This window comes from Ascaphus truei, chromosome 1, assembly GCF_040206685.1.
Source record: "Ascaphus truei isolate aAscTru1 chromosome 1, aAscTru1.hap1, whole genome shotgun sequence".
Taxonomy (NCBI): domain Eukaryota; kingdom Metazoa; phylum Chordata; class Amphibia; order Anura; family Ascaphidae; genus Ascaphus; species Ascaphus truei.
In genome coordinates this window covers 93,461,200-93,479,932 of record NC_134483.1, presented here as the reverse complement: position 1 = coordinate 93,479,932, position 18,733 = coordinate 93,461,200, and the positions used below count along the sequence as shown (strand labels likewise).

The following is an 18,733-nucleotide window of genomic DNA, read 5'->3' as shown; positions in this document are numbered from 1 at the left end:
CTTTTAATTTCAATCACCATCATTTACGCTATCTGGATCTTCTTCTTTATGTGTACAGGAATAAAAATTTCCAAACTGATGTTTTCAGAAAACCGAACTCGAGAAATATGTTCTTGAGAGCGGACAGCTGCCACCCCAAGGCTTTAATTAAGGGTATTCCCAAAGGCCAATTCCTCAGGCTTAGAAGGAATTGTTCGACTCAAGACGATTTCATCCGACAGTCTGGGGAATTGTGCAACCATTTTCTCCACAGAGGTTATAAGCGGGCAGATATACAAGTGACCTTTGAAGAGTTTCTTTCCATTGATAGACACTCATTATTCAGCCCAAGAGGAGGAAGCTCTCTGACAGGATTAAAAGGTAAGAATATTAAGAAAAAGGACAAACGAAAAAATTGGTATTCAAATGCTACAAGTGACAGATGGAAGCAGGAAGACATTTTAGTGGACAGTGATGAGATCCCTATATTCAGTGCTTGACAAATCAGATAAAAATCTACTCGCTGAACCAAAAAATCTACTCGCCACCTAGCCCCGCCCCATCTTTTTAAAAATGGAATAAATTCCTAATAAAAATTGAGCGTGTGACTAGTCTGGGCAGGTGGGTGACTGACTGACTGGGTGAGTGGGTGACTGACTGGGTGGGTGAGTGTGTTACTGACTGACTGGGTGGGTGACTGACTGACTGGGTGACTGACTTGGTGACTGACTGGGTGACTGACTGACTGGGTGGGTGACTGACTGGGTGACTGACTGGGTGACTGACTGGGTGGGTGACTGACTGGGTGACTGACGAGGTGGGTGACTGACGAGGTGGGTGAGTGACTGGGTGGATGGGTGACTGACTGGGTGACTTGTTGGGTGACTGTGTGGGTGACTGGGTGGGTGGGTGACTTTTCACTTAGGTGGGTGGGTGACTGGGTTGCCAAGAGAGGCACTGCATGTGCCAGCACCCGCTGCTCTAGCGCACCCCTCCTTTCTGCTATGTGGCAGTGCCCAAGAAGACTAGTAAAGGAGAAAATTTAAAGTTTGAAGAACCGCCACTTTCCTCCCCCCCGTTCCGTCTTACAGGGGTACAGGCGGTGATGAGGAGGGACAGGCGGCAGTGATGATGGACAGGCGGCGGTGCGGTGGGACAGGCGATGGTGAGGAGGGACAGGCGGCGGTGCGGTGGGACAGGCGACGGTGAGGAGGGACAGGCGGCGGCGCGGTGAGACAGGCGGCGGTGCGGTGGGAGAGGCGACGGTGAGGAGGAATAGGCGGTGGTGTGACTGGCGGAGCACGAGTGCGAGGGGGGGAGGGAGGATGCCTCGGCCAATCAGGGGGTTGGGTTTCCAAGCTATAGGCGCGCAACAGTACCAAATTGCAGGGAAATAGGCATAAAAAAGCGCAACTTGGGATGAGATTGCAACTGTTGCTGTAATAAAGTAACCTGTTTAACCACAATTGAGGATAGATAAAGGCAGGTCACTTGATACACACACACACACACACAAACACACACACACATCATTCGGGATAACTGCTGCTTCAAAACAACACAGAGTACTGCAATTATTCGGTTAGCTAAGATTGAACAACATAGAAATGGAATCTATTCATTATACCACAAACACAGGCTCAAGATGTGTGCCTCTAAAATGACAGATAACACATTTTCTTTGTGATGACGCTGTTTACATTGAAAAAGCAAATGGAATTACTCAAATATGTCCCTATACAGCTCACAAGCTTAATGCAAAAATTTGAAAATAATGTTAAACCACTTTTCCACATACAGTAGTAATGTTGCAAACAATGAATTGAATAGTCCACAGTATATTGTATATAACAGTACAGCCCCAAATAGCCAAATAGTCGAGAATTAATTATAGATGCTGACTTCCTCTAATGTCCTATAGCTATATACATAAAATAGTATAGAAAAAAAGGGTTTCTATGTTGTTACTTACTGCTGTATATTAAAAAACAGATATAATTACAGATTGCAATTACTTCAGGTTCAGAATACCACTTTTAGAATAGATTGTTTTTTTGTTTTAATGAATTTCAAGGAACTGCAATCACAAAATGCAGCTCTGTATTATATCAGAATAAGTCACTCAGATCCACAAAAGGGTGCTAAGATTTGGGACGCTTTTACTCCGATTCATATCAATGAGATATAATGGGAGACGAAGCTCGGCACCCTTTTGTGGATCTGGCTCTCAGGATGTGGCTCTGCAATTGTTGGGAGCCTAGTAACCTTTTTTTTTTTTTGCAGTGATGCATTAATATATCAATATATATTACTTTTCTATTACATGATAAGTGCTAGATAAACAGTACATTTTCTATAAATATCTGCTTGTACAATATGGTGCTGAAATGTATCTGTGTGACAACATCAGCCCCGTTTCTCCAGGTTGTTAACCCACGGACGATACACAGGCATTGCCCACGCGAAAGGAAAGTGATTATATAATCAGTGAACTCATTGCCAGAGAGCCGGCAGCATATTGCCCTTTGACATTTACATGGGGTTCATACAACCTGAAGTTACAGTGTCTGCCTTTCTGCGTTTCATAATTATTTACAAAGGTTTTATTGGCGCAACCCAATCAATAGAGATAGGTGCAAAGCTGCCATGGAAAGCAAAGTGACACTGGCCAATAATGCAAAAATAAAAAGCTGAACACCAGATCCACTGAAACAGGTAAAACACTGATTTTATATTCAATTATCGTCATAATTTGGGGTGCAGGATTTTTTTTGTGTGTACTGTATTTAATGAGATATGGTGCCACTTCCTTTAATTGGCTGGCGTTGCCTGTTTTTCAGTGGCCCATTGTAATTTATTGCCCAGCAGCTCATTTAAGCTTGTATTTCTGTGCTTGAAATATAAGTAATCAGGAACAGAGAGTCCAAAATTTGCAGCGCACAAGCTCAGCACTTCTCCTTTGTCGTCTTCTTCCTCTTTGTGGCTTCTCTTGGTCCTGCCTTCAGCACCTTCTTTATATAATAGATCCTTCTTCTCCTCACTGTATGCCTTCCTCAAGGGACTTGGATGCTCATTAGCCCGACTTTCTGGCAGGTACCGAATGTCATGCTGGTATACTCCAGGGCTGCTGCATCCTTCATCTTCCTCCTCCTGAGAGGAGCTGCCCTTCACACTCTCCCCATCTGAATGGCGGGAGGCCTCTTGAACTCTCCTCTTCTTAGAGAGGTCAAAAGGTTCTTTCTGCTCCATACTGCGCAGTACAATAGAGTGGGGAAGGCCTCTCCTCCCTCTACCCAAGCCTAGATACAGGGTAGAAAAACAATGCCTGTGAATCATGGAGACTTTCTAAACCTAACATTATTTGGAATAATATTCTATCTATTTTCAAACGTAAAATGATGAAATACTGTATGTGAAATTCCTTAGTTATGATTTTTTAAATGTACAATTCACATGTATCAGACACTTCCATAACTATTGCAAACCTGTGAAAATTACACAAACGGGGTGTTATATTTATTAACATAATGCGTTGTTAATGTTTGTTTTTTATATTCACCATCTTTTAGAAATGAAACGTTCAAAAGGTAAAAGCTACAGTATATAGGCGTTTTATGCAGATGCATCGTCTATGGATCAAGAAACATAAAACAAAGTGCAGGACCTCTCATAGTATTGTAAAATATAAAAATGTATCGGCCATGAAAAGATGGTAAGATATGCATGTACAAAACAACAGATATGTTGCAGCATTTGTGATATAATAACCTGAGTACTGGATGGTCCAAAGGATCCTTCTCATCTGGGCATCCTCCCAGGTGGTTTAGGCGTCTGTCTCACAGCCCTGAGTTCGTCAGTCCGGTCGGTGGTACACACACGCGGGGCACAGCGTCCTCTACCGTTCAGCACCGTAACCTGGGAGCCGTCCGACTGGAGGAGCAGTGGCCATCCAGCACTCGGGCTATTCTACCACAAGTGCTCTCACATATCTGCCGTTTTGTACGTGCATATCTTACCCTCTTTCCATTGCCAATACAGTTTTATATTTTACTATACTATGAGAGGTACTGCGCTTTCTTTTATGTTTCTTACTTACTAGATGGTGATGCCCTGACATCTCCTATTGATACAGCAGCAGACCCTCGGATTCTCATAGGGAAGATTTGTATTTTCCGACACCTACTGGTGTATCATATTTTATTATCACTTCGCACTATGTGGAGTTGAGATTTACTGATTGGGTTAATACTGCACTTTATTATTTTTAAATGTCATGTTGTTTTCATTTGTGGACCCATTGGGTTGATTCCTGATCCCACATTATGTGAATCACATATTTGCATAGGATATACATGATTTGTGTGCTTCAGACAGCCTCCGCTGTTTGTCTATGGATCAAGCCCTAGAACTGTATAAAAACTAGTCATCAACTTTAATAAACCCAATTTATTCTAGATGAAAGCAAATAAATGGCAAATATGCTACTTTTGAAAACCTAATTTTCCCGATTTTTCAGTATTTCAATTTAATTTAAATCCTATTATGGTTGAAAGCAAATGAAAACGGTCACAACAGAAATGAGGATTTCAGGTACAGATGCCATTGGTCAAAGTGGCATAAAAGGATAACGGAAACATGGTCAATTAAAACATTTTCTAAATGTATTAAACATTGGGACGTTGCTAGTTGGGTCATTAAAAAGCATGTTTTTACAATATTCATGCAGTAAAAACAGAAAATAAATCCCCTTTCTTTAAAAGGAACCTGGAATTGTAAATATGTAAATCTATAAGAACTGTATATATCTAAATAAAATAAAAAAGCACCCAAACCATTAGAGATGTGCAAATTAGGTGAAATGTGTGGGTGGTTTTCCCACAAAATCACCCCAAAACTGCAAACTTGGCAAAAAAAATATTGCAAAAGCATTGAACTCATTGTGCAACGTCACATGGGCATCTATATACTGCCATTGTTTGTAAAAATTCTGGCAAATTTAGGGGAAATATTGCAAAATTAGGGAAATTCTGCCAATGCTAAAGTTTGCACAAAACCCCCCCCAGAAAACCGTCAAAATGTTGTGAATCAATTTTGAAGATATTCATGCAACTGTATATACCATGTCCGCTAGTATCACACATTAACCACTCACGTGCTTCTTATGCCCCTAAAACATTGGAGGGTTTTTAGTGATACTTTTTGAAAGGGTTCATTGCTGCGAAGGATCAATAGCTCCCTTCCTGTCCTCACCAACCTAAGCTAACCTCACTAAGCTTTCCCACTCACAACAGTGAAGCCATAGCACAATTCATACAGCACGCCCTTTCAGCGGTTGACAAACTCATGGTATAATCATTTACAATGCATTGTAATTTCATTTCGCTCTGAAGAGGTTAAAATATTAATTTGAATGTCTTACTTCATAGAATTAGAATAACATGATGTGGCCCATGCTATTGGCGTCAATAGTATGACATTGAAGGATACAGATATAGCAGTTTCCATGATAGGGATAAGGAAACGTAATCATTTTTCTAATTGAAAGTTATATTTTTCTTTTAACTTTCTGTATTTATTCTTTTAAAGGAAAGATTTAGTGCAAATATCTTCACAGCATTAAAAGTCTTTTGTGTCTTAAGATAATCAATATTAACATATACAACACATAGATTGAATGCAGCTCCGAATAGGCAAACTTTCCAAATGTTCTAGTAGAATATCCTAGATGAATTAGGGCTTTGATCATCTCAGGGTATACAAATAAAAAGAGAGAAAAAATGTGGGCATACCTTCTACTGCAGACAAGGGATTATCTGCACCCTTGAAAAGGCTTGTCTTACATGTAAACTTGTGAGTGAACTGGAAATTGCTTTTGAGCACAATTCTACGCTGTGACTAGGGTGACCAGACGTCCCCTTTTTGCCGGGACAGTCCCGGTTTTTCGGTTTCTGTCCTGGTTTCCTGTGTGTCCCGGAAATGTCCCGTTTTTTCCCCCAGGTTCCCGTTTTTTTTAAAATTTCCGCGGCGGTGCGTGAGTGAGCGACGCGCGGAGGAGACTGCAGCAGCCCGGCTGGTGAGTATTTTTTTTTAATGCCAGGGGTTGGGCTTCTGTAGAATCATGCTGGGCCTTGCTGATTGGAGGATGCAGCCCGGCATTGTACAAAGTCCCGCCCCCCGGCATTTGCTACCTTGGCCAATTCCCTGCGTCCCGGCATTAAGCCCCGACCACGGCATCATTGTTCACCAAGGCCCGGCATGTGGGAATGGAAAGGAAGGGCGCCTGGGGGGGGCAGGGCCTGGGTGCCTGGGCGGGCCTGGGGGCCTGGTTGGTGGGGCGGGGCCTGGGGGTGGGCAGGGCCAGGGTGCAATGGGGCGGGGGGCAGGGCCAGGGTGCCTGGGGGCTTCTGCTTCCTGCTGCAGAGCACACGTGGTGTGTGTCTCTGCCCACTCCTGTCTCCTCTGCACGGTGTCTCCCCCCCTCTGCCCGCCCGGGGTGATATGAGGTGGGTTTTTGTTCCTTTGCCTCCTGTCCTGGCGCTCCCTTCTCCGGTCCCCTTGATGCAGGAGATGGGCGCGGGGGTGGGCATTGGTGGCTGCGCGGTGTCCCCTCATTCTGCCCCGGGAACCCGTGGCTGCCCGCCGGGGGAGGGGGGGCGGCAGTTTGTACCTTTGCCTCCCGGCGCTCCCATCCACCATCCCCCTCCGCCACCCTTTTGTGCGGGAGATGGGTGCAGGGGGAGGTGGGGAGCCGCCTGCTTGTGGTTGCCTCTGTCTGTACTCCACAGTGTGTGTGTGTATCAGTCTGTGTGTGTGTATCAGTCTGTGTGTGTGTGTACCAGTGTGTGTGTGTGTGTGTGTACCAGTGTGTGTGTGTGTGTGTACACCAGTGTGTATGTACACCAGTGTGTGTGTGTGTACCAGTGTGTGTGTACCAGCATGTGTATGTGTATCTGTGTGTGTGTCTCCCTCACTTCCCGTCCCTGTCTCCCTGTCCCTCTCTCCCTGTCTGTCACTCTCCCCCTGTCTCTCCCTGTCTCCCTCTCTCCCCCCGTCTCCCCCTCTCTCCCCCTCCCCGTCTCCCCCTCTCTCCCCCTCCCCGTCTCCCCCTCTCTGTCTCCCCCCTCCCCCCTTTCCCCCTCCGCTTTCCCCCCCTCTCTCTCTCTCTCCCTCCCCGTCTCCCCCTCTTTCTCTCTCTCTCTCTCTCTCTCCCCGTCTCCCCCTCCCCCTCTCTCTCTCTCCCTCCCCGTCTCCCCCTCTCTCTCTCTCTCCCTCCCCGTCTCCCCCTCTCTCTCTCTGTCTCCCTCCCCGTCTCCCCCTCTCTCTCTCTGTCTCCCTCCCCGTCTCCCCCTCTCTCTCTCTCTGTCTCCCTCCCCGTCTCCCCCTCTCTCTCTCTCCCTCCCCATCTCCCCCTCTCTCTCTCTCTCTCTCTTCCTCCCCGTCTCCCCCCCTCTCTCTCTCTTCCTCCCCGTCTCCCCCTCTCTCTCTCTCTCCCTTCCCGTCTCCCCCTCTCTCTTGCCCTCCCTCTCCGTCTCCCCCTCTCTCTCTCCCTCCCCGTCTCCCCCTCTCTCTCTCACCCTCCCTCTGTCTCTCTCTCACCCTCCCTCTCTCTCTCTCACCCTTCCTCTGTCTCTCTTTCACCCTCCCTCTGTCTCTCTCTCACCCTCCCTCTGTCTCTGTCTCTCTCTCACCCTCCCTCTGTCTCTGTCTCTCTCTCACCCTCCCTCTGTCTCTGTCTCTCTCTCACCCTCCCTCTGTCTCTGTCTCTCTCTCACCCTCCCTCTGTCTGTCTCTCTCTCACCCTCCCTCTGTCTCTCTCTCACCCTCCCTGTCTTATCTTAACTGCCGTATACCTACACCAAAGTATCCTACCCTGCTTTCTTCTAGATCTAACTCAAGTTTCACACGGGAGACATCGGAAGACAGGTAGGGAACGCCTCCCCTCCAGTATAGTACCTTGAGGGACAGCGGATCAGGTAAAAGCCAAGGCGGCATTTCTGCTTTAGAAATTGTGAAGAGGGGGCGTCCAGACACTGGTTAATGGGTTCAGAATCATTCACATCTGTTTTTTTTTTTGTTCGATTAGTGAGGTCAACACACACACACACACACACACACACACACACACACACACACACACACACACACACACACACACACACACACACACACACACACACACACACACACACACACACACACACGTAACAAGGACTAATGGTAGTAAAGTATAAGGGTACTACAATAAATAAACTGTTATGTAAAAAAAAAATAAAAAAAATGTCCCGGTTTTTCATTTTCAAAATCTGGTCACCCTAGCTGTGACATATTGCACTATTCTCTCTCTTTTTTCTATACCCTGAGGTTATCTGGGTATTTATTCTTTGTCTATATATTTAGTATTTATTCTTTGTCTATATATTTTCATGATACACTTGGCCAAGGTTTGTTACACACTGGCTAAGAATCACGGATTTAAACAATTACTCCTCTAGGCAGAAGTATGCACACAGTCATTATGGCGGTGAGCCCTTACCTCGGGAGTGATATCCTCTCTCCATGACACCATGTTTGACCTTCCTGTGTCTTGTCAGATTTCCTTTCAAGGTGAACTTGCTGGGGCAGTAGAGACACTTGAAGGGCTTGCTGTCTGCGTGGAGGTGCATGTGACCCATTAAATTGTGCATTCGGTTAAATTCCTTCCCACACAGCTGTCAAAATACGACAATGATGCATTTAGCAAATACCTGACCAAAGGGAGGATTTTATTAATTGTATGGAAAACAGAAAGATATGTATTCTTGGGTTAGGATTCAGGATGCAGAGTGTGTACATACATCAGCCGAATACTGTCTAAAAACATATTTGGAATTCATCTCCATGCTGATCCACTAATTGCAAGTGTAGGTGCTAAAGGGTAATAACAGTATGTGTTATTTAGAAAAGGAACCAAGTTTACCTCTGCAAAAAAAAGTTATTGGTCTATCAGTAGCTGCAGTTAAGACTTTCTTACTGTATGCTTACTTAAGGAATAACAGATAGGACCAAACTGAAAAACACAAGAGGAGCGCATCATCCGGCTATAAAAATCCTTCACATTCATGTATTAAACATATTGTACGTAAAGTTAAGTGACAAAAGATCAGAACATGTTTCATGCCTTCATACAGTACATCAGTTGATGGCTTCTCTCCAGCATCCTGTAGGACAATGCTGATCTTTTGGTACGTCATTTGAGATACGCTGATAAATAAATAAATATCAAAGAAGTTTATATTTGGGAAGATTTTCAGGAGAGCCATCCCTGATTCCCCATAAGAATCAGAAGTGAGACAGCCACACATTTTCTAACCAATTACAGTATAGCATACACTTTTTTCATAGTGGCAAAGTGCTTTTGATCTATAATATTGGTTAATGGAATAACTTTAAATAGAGCCCTAATTATGTATGGTTTATCCTTGATTTTAACAGTATAGCAAATGGAAAGAATTACCACACAAATCATATCAAAGTAAAACAGTCATAGTTATTGCGCCTGATTTGACACTTGTGAGCGACAACAAATATTCGTTTTCATACACTGTTGTTAGCAGGGTTGCCACCTTCTACTGAAGCCCAACTTGGAGACAACATTTTAAAATATCGCGCTTACCTTCAGCGGCAGCATCTCCCTGGCGTCCTCTCTCATCGTTCCAACATCCTCCCGGCATCTCCTGCTGAAACCTGTCAATATGGGCACGCGGTCACATGGAGCCGCGTTGCCATGGCAACGGAATGCTAAGTGCCATCACGGTGCCACATGGCGTGAAGTTGCCATGACAATGGGAAGCGCCTCATGTCACTTCGCATCCTGTTGTCATGCAAAGGCATCATGGGATGCTGTGACGTCACGTAGCGTGCCCAGTACCATGGCAACACAGCGCCATTTGATGCCGCGTGGCCATATTGAAAGGAATTACTAGCAGCGGAAGATACCGGGAGGACACTGAGGCCGCCGAGAGACACCGCCGCCGAACACCAGCACCGAACGCCACCACCCGGAGATACGTGGTCAAAACACGTAGTCTCCGTTTCAAACCCGGAGTGGTGGCAACGTTGGTTGTTACGTGTTTTTTTACAGGGGTCTGCAACCTTTCAAGGAAAAAGAGACGTTTTCTAAAAAATGTCTTTGTCCAAAATATTCAGAGAGCCGCAACAAATGCATGAATAAAATGCATCTCACAATAATAAGTCCCTTTATTGTGTTTTTTTTTCTCATTGTTTTTCTGTGCAAAATCATTTACACATACACAATACATACATATATACACACACTACCCCCCCCACATACGCACGCACACACTACCCCCCAAATACACGCACACTAACTCCCCCCCAAATACATACACATACACCTGAATACATACATATATATGTGTATATATATGCATATATATATATATATGTATGTGTGTGTGTGTGTGTGTGTAACATGGTAAGTCTATTCTGCCTGTCTTTCCCCCTGCTATGTAAGTCCCTAATAAGTTCAGGGCATTAACAGGTTAATCAGTGGGCTTTTGTCTCCCCTGCAGGCTCCTCTGTGATGGACAGAGGTGAGGTGGTGACTCATGGTCTGGGTAAGCCCATCAGTATAGGTCTAGACCCTGAGCCCGCCCTCTCTGAACCCTAATCAGGGGAGTATCCCAAATTTAGTCAGTCTTGCTCTGGAGAGAAAGGAGAGAGCATGGACTGTCAGTCTCTCCCATTGCGAGGATGAGCTGGCCCACCCCAGGCACAGGCCTGGGGAACATCAAGACTCATTGCCCCTACTATCGGGGTAGGCACCCTCTAGAAGTCTGTGACTTCAAAGTCTGTACAGCACTGTAGGGAGAGTTGCAGTGGCTGTATAATATGCTGCTAATAAAGGATCCTGGTTCTACTATTTTCCCCTGAGTGTCAGTCATTGGACAGGGCGGGGAGAAGGATGCCGTGGTGGGGGCTGATATCCAGAGCACCCTGGAGCCCACTACAGCTGGAGGTGCTGAGTACCCGAGAAGAACTACAGAAATAGAACCCAAAAGCCTGTCCTCGTCTCAACAACAATGCAGACAGCTCAAGATCTCCTGCTCCATACAGTTAGTGCACCACACTAATAGCGTAGACTGTAGAATCTCCCAGAGAAGGGGGGAAACAGGGCTATATATATATGTATGTATATATATATATGTATATATATGTATGTATGTAGAGGTATCAGTACCGTGTTAGCCGAGCTTCAATAATCAAAAAATAAATAGATGATACCGTTCTGTGGTATGTATTTCGTTAGCCACAGAACGGTATCATCTATTTATTTTTTGATTATATATATATATATATATATATATATATATATATATATATATAAAAACACATATACACACACTCACTTTCAGCCTGCTTCTCTCCCTCACTGTCCTGCCGGTAGCTGCGGGGGGACTTGGCCGGTGCTGGTCAGGCCTCTTGTTGCCCCATGGCATCTCTTCAGCTGCTGGCCTTCCTCCTGCACTGACCCACGCAGGGGGCGTGTGCCAGAAGTTGCGGCACGTGCACCGGCATAAGAGACCCAGTGTGGTACAGTGCAGGAGGCAGGCCAGCAGCTGGGGAGATGCCGGCAGCAACAAGACGCCCGACCAGCGTCAGTCGGGCCCCCCACAGCCACTGACAGGACAGTGAGGGAGAGAGGCAGCAGTTAGGGAGTGGCGACCTGCGGTAGGAGAAGGCAAGGCGGCGCAGACGAATTTTTTTGCGCACCCCTGACCTAGAGCAATGTTTTTCAACCGGGGTTCCTAGGAAGACTTGTGTTCGCCCGGGCATGGCTAAAGGGTTCCCTGCAATTATCAGGTCATTTGAAAACTGTACCAAACAGAGAACAAGTTATAATGCATCTGATCTCAGACGCGCTACTAGAGATGTTGGGGTCCCTTACAATACATCTGATAGCAGATGCGCTATTAGAGAGGGTTGGGATTCCTTACAATGCATCTCATCTCATAGGTACTATTAAGAGGGTTGGGGTTACGCAGAATTTTATAATATTATCATAGTGTTCCTTAGCTAAAAATAAAGTTGTGTGTGCTGAGCATGTGCATTGTATGTGAAACTTCTTTGTTTTTTGTCACAAAAATTGTATTTGCGATGCTGATGTTTTTAATTCAAGTATTTGAGATTTGAGAGTATAATTTATTTCATTTATTTTTGTGTTGAAATTTCCATACTAATGTAGCCATGCATAATAATGACTGCGTACATCTTCCCTGTTGGCAGTAAGTCCTGGTAAGTACAGGCCTGCCAACAGTAGTTATGGAGGTTTTCCCTCACACCCTGGTGTGGTGCCCTGTGTAAGGAAGGGAGTGGCTGTATGCTCTGAGTCCCTGGATAGTGACATCAGAGATGCGCCTGCCCCCTGAGGTATAAAGGGCACAACACTGTCAGTTAGTGTTGGCGGCAAAGTAGTGGCAAGTGTTAGCCAGCAGTTGTGTGAAGCGGTTGGAGGAATACTTTTGTGACCCTAGTGCTGTAACTAGCGGTAGCAGAGTGACCAATCAAGTCTGTCTAAGCCACGCTGTGTCCAGGGACCTGGCGCAGTGGTGATCTCCCTAGGAGAAAGGGAATCCCACTTCAATACGGGAGGGCGTACCTGGCAAAGGGACAGCACGGAGAGAGTGCGGCTAGAGCCGGCAGCTGCATGGGGCAGTCTGCTACATCCCAGTCTACAATAAAGATGCCATGTTCAAAGATACCCCCGCTGTGTGAGTGTGAGATTACTCTGCAGTGGCAGTCACCACCGAGAAGGAGTTCCTCACCAGGACAATCTCCCTGCGGAAGCATAGATCCTGATGAGGTGGAGGCGCTGCACATGAAGTAAGTTGGACTCGTAACCACTACCTCAGATACCTGTCCTGATGATATCCTCTATAACACCAAGCGGGAGACTCAGGAGTCCTGTTACTTGCAGGTGCACCACCACACACGACCTTGTAATGGGGACCGGTTAGACCACACGGGCCAATGTGAGATTGGGTGGGTCAGACAAGGGGGGTCCAGCCGTTACACTAATTATTTTGAAGACATGATATAATTGACTTATGACAACTAAAGTAAGATACATATATTTTTGATTGTAAAGTATCTGAATGCCATTACACTCAAAAGTCTTTCATTCAAGACCAATCATAACAAACAAAACACAATTTCAGTGACAGAATCCAAAGTTTGCGTTAGAATGCACGTGCTCAGAACACACACCCTCCTTTTTGTTAATATAATCATTACAGTTACTATTTTATATTAATCTATATACAATTCATGTGTTATATGTGTACATACCTGCATGTTTTCCACTTCTGCCTTTTTTAATTATAAATGGTAAATTTCTACAAATGTTGCTATTTGCTCTTCTATATTTATACTCACTTGGAATTCCTTTATTAAGTGTGTGTGTGTGTGTGTTGTCCCGCCTGCTATATCCAACCTACAGGCTCTGACCTACCTAAACCTCAGGTGTGTGTGTGTATATATATATATATATATCTCTTAATATATAAAATTGAAATTTGTATGGTTGGTGCTAGATGTGGTGACTCTGATTGGTCCTCAGCCTCTGGCCAATCAGATTGGTGGCTCTATGATGTCACCCAACTGCCACTCTCTTCTCCTCACCCGCAGCTCACCTTCCCCCTCGGCCTCACCCAACTGACACACACACTCCTCTTCACCCAGCTCACCTCCCCACCGGCTCCCCCCCCCCCCCCCCCATCACCCCCTCAGCTCACCACCCCCCAGGGAATCCACCAGGCTCACCCGAGCCCCGGCCAGCAGCAGCATGTGGGTAGTGTCACCACCGACACAGCTCTGCGTGGGGGGGGGGGGGAGCCGCCGCCTCCAGCCGCCTCTCCCCCACCACACCACATCTTAAGCGCCGTGGGACAGGCATTGGCTGGACAGCCCCCGGAAGGACCCTCCTCCTCCTGCTGCCCCTGGTAAGATGGCAGCACCCAGCGGACAGGCAGTGGGCAGGCATCCTCCTGCAGCTGCACCCGGTAAGATGGCGGCACCCAGTGGACAGGCGCTGGCGCAGGGGGGGGGGGGAGTCAAGAGAGAGGGGGGGAGTCAGGAGAGAGGGAGTCAGGAGAGGTGGGGATGAGGGAGTCAGGAGAGAGGGGGGGGAGAGAAAGTCAGGAGAGGGGGGGAGAGGGAGTCAGGAAAAGGGGGGTGGGGAGGGAGTCAGGAGAGAAGGGGGGGGAAGCCCACTGACTGACACACACATTCACTGACTGACACACACTCACTGACTGACTGACACACACTTCCCCCCTCAGTCAGCTCAGCTGCCAAACACACGGGGGGGGCACGGAGCTGTGAACAGGGGGGAGGGAACGGAGCTGTGAACGGGGGGGGGGGGAGGGGGGAAACAAAGCATTGAATGGGGGGGGGAATCGGAGCTGTGAACAGTGGGGGGAGGTGGGCGCAGCTCTGAACAGCTGTGAAGAGGGGGGGAAGGGAGTTGAGGGAGGATGGAGGAGCCAGAACATTACATCACATATATATATATATATATATATATGATACGAACCAATCCAAAGACCAGTAAAGAGACAGCAGACCGCACGGGGTTAATCCAAAAATCTATATTCACAACATGAAATACACGTAAGCCAACGTTTCGGTCCCACAGAGAGACCTTCCTCAGGGCCGTGCACGGCCCTGAGGAAGGTCTCTCTGTGGGACCGAAACGTTGGCTTACGTGTATTTCATGTTGTGAATATAGATTTTTGGATTAACCCCGTGCGGTCTGCTGTCTCTTTACTGGTCTTTGGATTGGTTCGTATCATACTTATTCTCTATGGGACTAGCATCTGCTATTACAACCTTTTCTACTACAGTGTGCTGACTGACCTTCATGTGTATATATATATATATATATATATATATATATATATATATATGTAGCCTGGAGCTCCCGTGGCTCCTGGAGACCCCCCTCCCCTTGAGCAGCTCGGTCGCGGGTGCCGACAGACCCGACGGCTGCTTCCAAGGGTGGGGGCTGGAGCAGGGAGCAGCGCGGCTTCTCCTGCCTGCGGCCGGTTGCCAGGGACGCGATCGGGCGGTTGCTAAGGCCGCGATCGCGTCTCTAAGGTCGAGGCAGCCCGGGAAAGCTTGCGCAAGCGCAGTGAAGGTAGGGAAAAGCCCGCGAACCCCTAGCCTACCAGGGAAGGCTCTGAGCTGGGACTACATATCCCAAGAGCCTTTGCGAGCCCCATGTGACCCCAGGGAGCCAATAGGGCTTAGGAGACCCCTGGGAAAAGAGATACATTTGGCGGGCTTGCAGCACGTTAGATCAGTCAGAGACCGGAGCAGCCCAGGGAAGGAGGTAGAGTACAGGAGTCAGGGACTCCCTGTACTAGGCCAGCACCCCCAGGGCTCGAGATAGCTCAGCTCCCCAGTAAGGTGAGTGTTGCCAGGGGCATCCCTCGGGTTAGGGACCCTGCCACTTACATTAGTGGGAGCTGGGAAAGGAAGGTTACAGAGAGTTGGAGTCAGGGAGCTGTGAGGGAAGCAAGGTGCGGGGAGCGAGAGCAGCTCCTGCACCCCATAGGTACCCACACCCCAGGTAGGCCCCAACTCCCCACTAGGTTAGTGGGTAAGTGCTGAGGGAGGCCCAAGATAGGGACGCTGCCCTTAGTGTAGTGCTGCATTGTCAGAGTCACGGCTGTCAGTGCTGTGAGGTCTGACAGGCAGGCACCTTGTTGCGCAGCACGTTGACTGCCAACCTCCAGTGAGCTACAGCTTGCTGCTGTAGGCGCTGGGACTAGTCAGAGAGTAGTGGGTCTGGAGAAGGGCTATAGCTGTTCTAGTCACCTTGAGGTAGCGCTAGGGGTAGGATGCCTGAAGGGATAAACTGGTAACTGAGAGCAGGAATTCTGGAGAGGATCTACACTAGGCTAGCCAACAGTAGGTAGACGCCCAAGTACTGCATGGAAGAGTACTCTAGTCCATTCCAGATCACTTACCGAAGGGACTTGGGTAGTTGGGGGAGTGAGACAGGTCATTACCCCTGCAGGCCCTAGGAGTTCCCCAAGCCACTACAGGTTGCTGTACTACAGGGACAGGCCCTAGGTTAGGGTTCCTGTCATGTTAGTACCATTTATATAGATAGGGACACAGCAGACGCTGCGGTTCCTGTGAAGCGGTTCGGACCCACGTCGGGGTCCGCACGTGCAAGGAGTTCGGTTGGATCAGACGGATTCATCACACGTCTGACCCTTTGAGAAGTTTGTTGCTGACCCGAGCACCGGAGTGCTCGGCAGGTATTATACCATCACATGTGCACCAACAGGCCTAGAGGTTCTTAGTGACTGCGCAGTCACCCATTGACTATCTCTGTAGGAGTACGGGACATTGGGTGGGGTTCTTGGGACACTGGGTGGGATCACCTAGTGTTTGGGAATCGTCCTGCGAGACGTCACTGTTAGTGTCTCACCGTGAGAGAGACACAGGTTATCATTATTAGTCGTTAGTAAAGTCCTTCGTTATATAAAGCACTGTGTATGGTATTATTGATTGTCCTGCGAGGAACCACTCCCCCTCTGGTGGGAGCCATCGCAGGTGGAGGCGCTGTACCGAGAAGATGTTGTAAGTGATCACCCCTAGTATAATTACCCCAGGTTCCCCGTGGCGGAAGCTCAGCCCTCCTGTGAGCCAACAGGTAATGCACCACACCTGAGTAACAATATATGTTTCCTGCACTCACACAGTAGAATCTGCGATTGGGTGGGGGAATACCCGTTACATTTGGAGGCGCTGCTGAGATAATGACCTGGGGTGCCCGGTATATTTTTTTCTAAATTGTGCTATTTTTGTTCGCCATGAAGAAGTCACGTGCTGATTTCCCGCCCGCGCGGGAAAATGTTGCAAACTGGCCGGGTTTGGCGGGAAACCCTAAGCTCCGCCCCCGCAATGTGAGTGACTCAGTGATAGAGCGAGCCCCTCCTTTACATTCCACCAGGGGGAGCAAGCAAAGTGAACAACCATCAGCAACTGCTATTCCCATTAAAAACAGTACAGAGTGCAGAGAAATACACCCTCATTTATATGGAGCATGGCGGTCTAAAGGAGGGAAAATATCCTTTCTGGTGTGCCCGTGCCTACAAAAGGACTTGAGTCTATCTGGTGGTATGGACTTTAACCATTTTAGGCTACCAATAGAATATCGGGTGGCCGTGGTGGAGGACGAGGGGTGTATACGATGTGTTTGTAATCAGTGTGACTTCCCAGGTGGCAAACCGACCTGGGGTCCCAAGTGTGCTTGTTGCGGAGCACAGTTTCTAAAGCCTGTGCTGCTGCAGTCTACAGTCCCAGATCCCAAGCAGGAATCTCAGATGGCAGAACACAGAGATGAAGATGCTGTTACTTGCTCTACCTCAACCACGGAGGTGGAGGAGCTGACAGACAAGGCTGCCCTGGTTCCCTGTTGCAACCAAGCGGGAAGAACTGAGGCCCAGCCAGCTACGGAAAAGGACGAACCATCGGTGGCGATGCGCCTACCGGCGAACCACCCCAGCAGTGAGACAGAGGAATCACAGGGGGAGGTGTTCCCCCTAGAAGAAAGCTGTTCCGCCATGCGAGTGGACCAGTATCTACCACCTACCGTTCAGTTGAAGAGAACAGTCAGCTCTGTCGTGGTGTCAGGTGAAGCACCGCAGATACCTGACAGTGTTCCACAAGAAGAGAAAACCATTGCAAGCCAGCAGAGTGGTAAGGAACCCCCTTGCCCCCCACAGGCTCCGATGGAGGTGGCCGTGAAAAAGGTCAGAGTTACGGCTCCTGAACCGAGTGTGAGCCCGTGCGCTCCGACTCAAATGGTCCCAGGACCGGGATCCAACGCTCCCGAGTTTCAAGCCAGTAAGTGGACTGTCCCAGAAGTGCCGGGGACAGGTCCCGATACAGCCGAGGTGGGAACTGACAGTGTCCCCGAGGACCTGTTGGCTACCGTGAATCACCACAGTGGTAAGGTATCTACCCTTTACCCCCTGCCAGGTGAAACAGAGACTTTGAGGAAAGAGACATTGTCCATTGCTCGCTTCCCAGCGGAAGCCTCGCAAGTACGTAGGGACAAGGACTGTGTGGCGAGGGATTTAGTAAAAATTGCCTCCCTTAAGCCCAAAAGGGAGCGTGCCATTCGCCAAGTAGTGGACCGCGGAAAAGGTCCTGGCCGCCTGGTCTACCGCATCCATGCCGCGGGTGACCGGGTAAAGGTCTGCTTCAGAGACATGGTGCTACTCCTTCCACCAGGGGGAGGAAGTAGCGAGGAACCAGTGACTGTTGCCCTCCGGTGTGCTCTTCAAGAAATTTTTCTGGAGGAGGCTCACGGACGCAACAGTGAGGTACCCCCACTTGATCAGTTAGGGGCACCCCACGAATGGTCTCAGCAAACAGCTGACGCTCAGCTGGCCTCGGGTATGGTATGTGAACTGTATTGTAACCTGATGTCTAAAGTCACCAGTGATAGGTTGTACATATGCCCTGCATTTTCATTGTATAACTGTGTACCAGGTTATGTCTGCCATCCAAGCGAGGTCGTTGGAGTTTCACCAGGGGGAGAGTGTAGCCTGGAGCTCCCGTGGCTCCTGGAGACCCCCCTCCCCTTGAGCAGCTCGGTCGCGGGTGCCGACAGACCCGACGGCTGCTTCCAAGGGTGGGGGCTGGAGCAGGGAGCAGCGCGGCTTCTCCTGCC

The 18,733-nt window shown here is 48.1% G+C and overlaps 1 protein-coding gene across 1 annotated transcript in view; it reads right to left on the bottom strand.

The window, feature by feature from the left end:
- Positions 1 to 2,000: 2,000 nt before the first annotated feature.
- ZNF366 (zinc finger protein 366) overlaps positions 2,001 to 18,733 on the bottom strand; it is a 64,699-nt gene continuing 47,966 nt past the window's right edge. The window contains exons 4-5 of the mRNA XM_075591895.1: positions 8,513 to 8,687; positions 2,001 to 3,278 (exon numbers count right to left, since the gene is read on the bottom strand). Coding sequence (XP_075448010.1) covers positions 2,791 to 3,278; positions 8,513 to 8,687 — 663 coding nt within the window. The 3' untranslated portion in view covers positions 2,001 to 2,790. The remainder of the gene's footprint in view (positions 3,279 to 8,512; positions 8,688 to 18,733) is intronic.